The sequence below is a fragment of the Mya arenaria genome, chromosome 14, assembly GCF_026914265.1.
Source record: "Mya arenaria isolate MELC-2E11 chromosome 14, ASM2691426v1".
NCBI lineage: Eukaryota > Metazoa > Mollusca > Bivalvia > Myida > Myidae > Mya > Mya arenaria.
In genome coordinates, this window is record NC_069135.1 from 13,999,059 (window position 1) to 14,008,222 (window position 9,164).

Here is a 9,164-nt window from a genome sequence, read left to right on the forward strand (position 1 = left end):
AGATAAATGCATGCAGCATACATTTGCAGATACAGTATGGTCAAAACCAAAGAGAAATCATTACCCGAATATAAAGCACTGAATATAAATAACAAATTTCAATTTACCACTTGATACTTCCTTCAGTGTAATACAACCATTACATATTTTCTCATATTTCACTGATGTAATATAACTTGACAATGATGTCATTTTACCTTACTTATTTTGTGTCAAACACTTTACAGGAAAGAGGAATTACATTTAATAACACTTTCTCAAAAATACACTAACAAATGATATTTAATGGACTTGCAAACTGGACCAATAGTTATGAAAAGACTATTTATACTAAGCTTTGCTTTAAAAAGGAAGGTCGACAACTGATTGTATATATATTCTACATTAAGTTATTGCCAAAACTGGTTTTAAAAATGAAATTATATTGATGTGTTATCGTTTTTGAAAAATGTTTCAATAAAATTACTAGAAAACATCTATTCTACAAATAACTGAAAATATATGAACGCGATCTGTAAAAGCAATGTGTAGGTCCGTAAAAGCCACACAAGCAATGTGTAGGTCCGTAAAAGCCACACAAGCAATGTATAGGTCCGTAAAAGCCACACAAGCAATGTGTAGGTCCGTAAAAGCCACACAAGCAATTATATGCATTTAACAATGAAAGAGTATGAAGCGTTAAGGAATGTATTTTCATCAGAGTAATCAAGTAATGGCGGTAAATGAGCGCCAAAGAGACGGAGACAGAGGCCAATGTATCAAGGCTAACAAGTTCCGTTACAGAGTCATTTGAACAAATTGACAATAGCACTAAAACCTCATTAAGTAGGTGGACAGTGTTGTCGCATTCGGCAATTACATGCGACAATTCTTCTTGGCAATTACAATTACATTTGAGACAGTACGTGTTTCTTAAGACAGTTTGCACCATAGTTTGGCAATAGCTAACGTCGCGTTTCGAAATGATCGTTGTTTACTTACGACGTACATGACACATGGTTGGATACATGGATGCAGTATACGAAGTAACATAAATTCTGGATCATTTGCTATTCTAGTGTTCCACATGTCTATTTCATAAGCATTGATTGTTCTTTTGACATGTGCTTTCCAGACGTATTTGGACGGCAAAATAGATTTAACAATGTAATCATTTATCATATGAACAATATAATATTTTTATGTATTATACCAGGCTTGGCTATGACTCTCATATCCCCAGCTAGTAAGTAATCAACAAACGACCAGGGTAGGTTTGTATATGGGCATTTATTTAATGCCGTAACGATGATATACATCATTTGTATAAACAATGTAAATGTTAATGACTTATCTGGCGGCCAAAACCGCCAAAAGAGAAACGCCGCCTGATCTAACTGTGTTTCTATCTCGTATATATATATATATATATACATAAACATTTATTTAACAACTTGAGGAAACATAATCTACATTGAGTTATATATAAGTTCCATTAAATGGCACCGAATGAAAGATTATATCATACATATATCTTCTGACTCCGTTTGAAGTATTTCAAACAAATCAATGGATGAGTGCTGGTATAAATTATATCAAAGACCCCAAAACGACAATTTGTCTTTGAAAACGAGCGTGTTGTTGTGACCTGTTGATAACCCTATTCATAGTATGTCAATGTTCATCGTTTGAGCAAATGGATTCACTTGTTTGGTCCCATTCTATCATATCAATGAAGAGCAATCTCCTGTTTGTACTAGTTATGACTAGTTACTCGTGTTCATTCAGTGCCATACTGTTGTATCGTCACCTTGGTGCAAAAACTCAATAACTGCATAAAGAAATATAAGCAGTTATTGAGTTCTTGCACTAAGGTGACGATATAAGGACTTATATGTTAATAAATGACTACAAAAAGGAAGCAGGTTTTTATATGTTATATACTTTAACAGGAGGATAATAACTAAACATGTTCACAATAAGAAGAACATTGCGTAAGTAAACATACTATATCATTACATTTCCAATTCGAGCGCACATGTTTATTATGATTAAATAATAGTTTTAGGTTTAGGAGTTAAAGACGACTATGTCATAATATTATCTGACAGCTGTACTTTTTACGTTTATGCCGTGACAAGTGAGGTAGATTTCCAGTTTGTATTATTAATCTTTGAATATTTTGATTAACAAAACAAATCTCCCTTCAATGTAATCTTTCTTTCATATTTCATTCTAATATGTTTTGTTTTCTGGAAGATTGCATTTTCGTCTACCTGGCATTGACGTCGTCTGCTACATGGGCGGTGACGTCACAGTGCAAAGACATTGACACGGTGTCCTGCCAGTTGATCGAAGCAGCCAAACCGGACATGTGCAGTGACCCCGTCATCTCACAAGATGCTTGCAGACGATACTGTGGACTATGCCGTCTGTAAATTCTTGAAAAAATTATAATCATTGTGCATTCAAAAAATGCCACTTACTGCTTTATTAAACTTAACAATAATACATATTTCATTATATACGCGTGTAAAATAGTATGATAAATTATTTAGGACACTAGAAAATTTAATTATTTTGATTTAGTTTCATAAAAACAAGCCGTAATTTATTTTTTACGGTTTTATCAACGTGTACGTTAAAATGCACGTGTCCTCTACGGGGCGCTGTCAGTCAATAATCCATTGGATTATTACGAAAAATAAACACAACGCTAAGGTTCTTTCATTGACGATGGTTTGTACCAAGTTTCATGAAAATCGGCCAACATCAATTTGTTTTTCGGACAGACGTGTATGTTCCTTAAGAATGTCCAATGTGTGAGTTCGTTTCAAATCTAAAAAAGGCTGTAAGAAATAAATACTGAATAATTCAATAAATCATACTTTGGTGTCACTTAGTATGCAGGTATAAGGTATTAATAGAACTTTTACGGTATTAATAAAACTTAAAAAAGGCGCCCGGTGATACTAAAATATAAGATGTTAGCGCTCTGATTTAGTGCAAATATGTTTCTATATCTTTCAGCGGTGCAGTGTGTTACGTGTAAGCGGGTTGTGAATGACATGTCACAGTGCCAGGACGTTATAACATGTCACGAGAACGAGGTAGGGAAATGATTATATACAGACGTTATAACATGTCACGGGAACGAGGTAGGGAAATGATTATATATAGACGTTATAACATGTCACGGGAACGAGGTAGGGAAATGATTATATACAGACGTTATAACATGTCACGGGAACGAGGTAGGGAAATGATTATATACAGACGTTATAACATGTCACGGGAACGAGGTAGGGAAATGATTATATACAGACGTTATAACATGTCACGGGAACGAGGTAGGGAAATGATTATATATATAGACGTTATAACATGTCACGGGAACGAGGTAGGGAAATGATTATATACAGACGTTATAACATGTCACGGGAACGAGGTAGGGAAATGATTATATATATAGACGTTATAACATGTCACGGGAACGAGGTAGGGAAATGAAATGATAATATATACAGACGTTATAACATGTCACGGGAACGAGGTAGGGAAATGATGATATATACAGACGTTATAGCATGTCACGGGAACAAGGTAGGGAAATGATAATATATACAGACGTTATAGCATGTCACGAGAACGAGGTAGGGAAATGATAATATATGCTGACGTTGTAACATGTCACGGGAACGAGGTAGGGAAATGATAATATATACAGACGTTATAACTTGTCACGGGAACGAGGTAGATAAATGATTTTATTAACAGACGTTATAACATGTCACGGGAACGAGGTAGGGAAATGATTATATACAGACGTTATAACATGTCACGGGAACGAGGTAGGGAAATGATTATATATATAGACGTTATAACATGTCACGGGAACGAGGTAGGGAAATGATTATATACAGACGTTATAACATGTCACGGGAACGAGGTAGGGAAATGATTATATATATAGACGTTATAACATGTCACGGGAACGAGGTAGGGAAATGAAATGATAATATATACAGACGTTATAACATGTCACGGGAACGAGGTAGGGAAATGATGATATATACAGACGTTATAGCATGTCACGGGAACAAGGTAGGGAAATGATAATATATACAGACGTTATAGCATGTCACGAGAACGAGGTAGGGAAATGATAATATATGCTGACGTTGTAACATGTCACGGGAACGAGGTAGGGAAATGATAATATATACAGACGTTATAACATGTCACGGGAACGAGGTAGATAAATGATTTTATTAACAGACGTTATAACATGTCACGGGAACGAGGTGGGGAAATGATTTTATATACAGACGTTATAACATGTCACGGGAACGAGGTAGGGAAATGATAATATATACAGACGTTATAACATGTCACGGGAACGAGGTGGGGAAATGATTTTATATACAGACGTTATAACATGTCACGGGAACGAGGTAGGGAAATGATAATATATACAGACGTTATAACATGTCACGGGAACGAGGTAGGGAAATGATTTTATATACAAACGTTGATAACTTTTTAATTGAATATAGTTTACACAGGGTTTAGTATGTTATTATTAACGCATTTGTATGGTGGCTTACTTCTTCCATTTCGTGTTTTTGTGAAAATGCGAACACACGCTCATCAACATTGCGGAAGCACGCGAATGCGAAAACCAGCTAATCTGCGGGATAAAAATGCGGAAGCACGCGAATGCGAAAACCAGCCGTTCTGCGGGTTAAAAATACAAAAGCACGATTATGCGAAATCAAGCCGTTCTGCGGGTTGAGAATGCGAAAACACGCAAATTTAAAATAACAGCCGATATGCGGGTTGAAAATAATAAAATAGTATAATGATACAGTTTCTAGTTTGAAAAATCCCTACAGTTGTGAACTCGAATATTTAGAGGCGTATTTACAGCAACAAACGTGCTGAAAATCTTCTTTCATCTTGCGATTTTGACGTTGACCGCGCAATCGGATAATTATGGATTATTAAATGTAAGAAGCATTGTCATGGCTTTCAATCAACTGTTTCGACTTCATGTGTGTGCTTCGTCCCGCCAACGCGTGTTTACTGTCACATACCTGCTGCACTCTTTAGATGCATTACGTGTGTGCGTTTCTTTACAGACGTAGGCTAGCGTATCGTTACAAACGCGTTACACGCTATGCAGACAGCATGCTTGTGTTTTTACTGTGAGTATATACATTGCATGTGTAAGTGTTTTACCGCCACAAACAACGTGCAAGACCATTTTACATACTATATAATTATATGTGTGTGTAAGTTTCGTCCCAGACGGAACGCATTTATGCGTTTTACCGACCCACACGTGTTCCGCCCTTAACACAGTCTTTATGCGTGTTTTTGCTGTTTATTATAGCAGTCGTAACGTGTATGCGTGTTTGACCTTTTCAGAAGTGTAATACCCGTTTACAATATCTTTGCGTTTCATCCCGAGCGGACGTGACGTATTGTGGGTTTTACCGCCACAGAAGTGGTACACCCTTAACATGGTGTTTGTGCGTGTTTCTGTCGTTTAAAAACAGAGATAACGTGGACACATGTTTTACATTTGTAGACGTGTTACGCGGTGGAGGTGAGAGACGACGCGGGACTTCTGCACGGCTTCACAGGTGGATGCATACAAAAGGACGTAAGACATATTTGACCTTAAAAAGGACGTATAACGTGCATGACCTTTAAAGGACGTAAGACATATTTGAACTTAAAAAGGACGTAAGAGATATTTGACGTTTAAAAGGACGTAAGACAATTTGATCTTAAAATTGACGTTTGACATATTTGATCGTAAAAAGACGTATGACATATTTCATCTTAAAAAGGACGTAATACATATTTGATCTTAAAAATGACGTATGACATTTTTGATCTTAAAAAGGACGTAAGACATATTTGATCTTAAAAATGACGCTTGACATATTTGATCTTAAAAAAGGCGTATGACATATTTGACCTTAAAATGAATGTAAGAAATATTTGATCTTAAAAATGACGTTTGACATATTTAATCTTAAAAATGACGTATGACATATTTGATCTTAAAAATGACGTTTGATATATTTGATCTTAGAAATGACGTATGACATATTTGACCTTAAAAGGGATGTAAGAAATATTTGATCTTAAAAATGACGTTTGACATATTTAATCTTAGAAATGACGTTTGACATATTTAATCTTAGAAATGACGTATGACATATTTGATCTTAAAAAGGATGTATGACATATTTGATCTTAAAAAGGGCGTAAGACATAATTAACCTCAAAAAGTGCGTAAGACATAATTAACCTCAAAAAGTGCGTAAGACATATTTAACCTCAAAAAGTACGTAAGGCATATTTGGTTTGTAGATATCCTGATTGATGGATGTTATGAATCTGCTCTGTTGCTATAAACATAATGTAGTTTGCTAATTAAAGAGCTTACATATTTCGTAAAATCTCTTTTATGTATTTATTTCATCACTTCGACTGAGTTTGGAACACATCCGTTTGTCTTCAAAGAGATAACTTTTGCTTTCCAGTTGTGTAAGGCTGGCCAAGCGGCTGGTTTACTTCAAGGCCATATCTTTGGATCCCATAATCAGTCATCCAGCACTCACCAATCTCAACAAAGCGCCATTATCGGTCGCCGTGGGCGACAGGTCCACACACCAGCGAACCTTACCTGCTGTGGGACGAACACTTGTAACAAACGTAAGAGGAAAATATTTACTTTTGTTGGACAGTTAGTTCATCTCTGGAAGCGTCAAAATATGTCAGCTCTTGTACGGTTCTACTACTTTGGGATTCAAAAGGCTAAAAGAGTTACACTGCCTCTCCCGACGATAAAGGTTTAGGTCAGACAACACTAAATAAGTTTCCTATACATTCTTAATCCAATTGACCAATTTGAAGTCAAGATAACACCGATTTCTTGTGCCTAGAATTACGACCACAAACACCATATATTGGGAGAAAACTCGACTTACGTGCTAAACATTTAACAAGGTTAGAAAGTTACGTTTCTCCGTAGAAAAATATAAATAGTTGAACGTAACCACTGTATATTCGGTAAATTGAAAATATCCGGTGAACGAGGACAACACTGCGGTGAAAATTAAAACGATAAAAAGTAGATCAAGTCGATCCAGCATGGCCAGGCGCCAGCGATCGTCTTAAATCGCGGGCAGTTGACCTGATCGGACTGTCCTTTGTAGGTTATAGCCAGCCACGCATCCACGATGAGTCTGTTTTGAATATGTACTTATGTCGTCAATTTTCTTGGTCTTAAATCTATTAATAGAAACTACATAGAATCAATTTAGTGTTCTCTTAGCTCATGCATATATAAAAAATCGAATATATGCAGAAAAAGACAACCACACAGTTCATTCTGTTAGTGAATATCTGCATAAGACGGGTATCAGCGAATTCTCGTATAAAGGTGCCCCGTGAGTTCGGTACCATGAGTTTACCTTTTATAACTATTTACTCCAACTGACCTGAATCTATCTGCAGATTTCCCTTGACAAATATTTTTTCGTGATTACAGACTCTTCGCAAAACGTTACCAACAGCCGGCATCTACGTGAAGTAATTGTAGGTTAGTTTGCGAAGAGTTTGTAATCACGAAAAAATATTTGTCAAGGGAAATCTGCAGATAGATTCAAGTCAGTTGGAGTAAATAGTAAATACTATTTATATAATCGTCGTGATACGGTTGGGTAGCTGTAGTTTATTCGGCACTGCCGGACTAAAGCCCATATAACACATAGTTGTGTTGCCACTGCGATTGCGATTGCATGGCGTTGTAAACATTCCCTGAGCGCCATGAAATCGCAGGCAAAAATAATATTTTCATGAAGATGGCGATGTCACGGCGTTCTCACGGCGACCTTGGCGTTTCTATGGAGTTCCATGGCGTTATACCACATTCCTGCGGAGTTCTGTTTGGCGATTTATGCGCTCTCGTGGCGCTCTCACAGCGCTTCCACTACGTGCATCGAGTTGTCACGGCGCCCGCACTGCGCTGACGACGTGTTAGTCTGCACTACCTTTAAAACCGATATCTCCATCAGTTCTCCATTCTGCCATTTGCTCTTGAGCAGTTGCGACTATGCCCGCCAGAAGAGATGGAAAGGTGAAGAAGGAATAATGCGATCCACAGCGTTGCATTATCTCGGATCTGCTGCACCTGCATATAGGCAAGCAAAAGCCCCGCTTGTACACATAAGTCGTGGCGAAATGAATGAAGATAACTGTATCAATATTCCTACCGCGCTAGAGTTGCACCTAAAGCTTTGAGAAAGCGAAGAAAAGTTTATAAAAAAAATGTGCCATCTCGGCAAAATGTTGATAGTGAGGGATGTTTTTTGACACTAAAGATTTGAGATAGGTAGAAAGATGATCTTAATCTAGTTTCAATGCAATTCATACCAGTAAAACATTGCTTTCTTTTCAAAAGCTATACAGACAATCCCAGCCACATCCTCCACGACGTTAAAAACGACGACGCTACACCACCATGCGACGACTACGCTGAGGCCGCCGACCACGCACCGTCCCCATGCGACAACAACGCATTGTGCCAACGACCATCAAGATTGCAACATATTTCCACGTTTCTATTGCAACTTCAACGCGAATCATTGCCGCCAAACATGTGGGAAATGCTGACTAGCTACAGCTTCTTATAGCTTGCTTAATAAACAAAAGGTGAACTTGTAATCTTCTTGATAGCATATGTACTTATTTGCAACTTCATTGTTATGTGTTTGCTGTTTGTATAAGCTCTGGACTTGTGAATCGTTAACTATTAAAGCAAACAAGTATGTTATATTATTGCCGTTTATCACGTCTCCAACATAAATGACGCAACGCCATTGGTCCAGGACTGGTCACGCGGTGACCTCATATTTTTCCATATTGGGTCACCAAATTTATATCGTACCAAAATGGCGTCTAAATTCCGATTCCGATAAATAAATGAACTATTTAAACATGTAAACAGGTTGTCGACGTGATATATACGTTACGGGGTTGGTAGGTGACTCGATATGGGATATACGGGGCGTACAAAACCATATTCGGGTTCGAGCTTCGCTCTTACCCGATATGGTTTCCTTTGCGCCGTATTTCCCATATCGGAGCACCTACTATCGTATAAT

The 9,164-nt window shown here is 37.3% G+C and overlaps 1 protein-coding gene across 1 annotated transcript; it reads left to right on the forward strand.

Annotated features, from left to right (window-relative positions):
- Nucleotides 1–1,858: 1,858 nt before the first annotated feature.
- LOC128216759 (uncharacterized) lies at nt 1,859–8,726 on the forward strand. Its single transcript, XM_052923415.1, has 6 exons — nt 1,859–1,973; nt 2,239–2,409; nt 3,010–3,089; nt 5,573–5,647; nt 6,540–6,711; nt 8,462–8,726. Exons 1-6 carry the CDS (start codon nt 1,949–1,951, stop codon nt 8,671–8,673), a joined length of 735 nt encoding a protein of 244 aa, XP_052779375.1. The 5' UTR covers nt 1,859–1,948; the 3' UTR covers nt 8,674–8,726.
- The last annotated feature ends 438 nt before the right edge of the window (nt 8,727–9,164 follow it).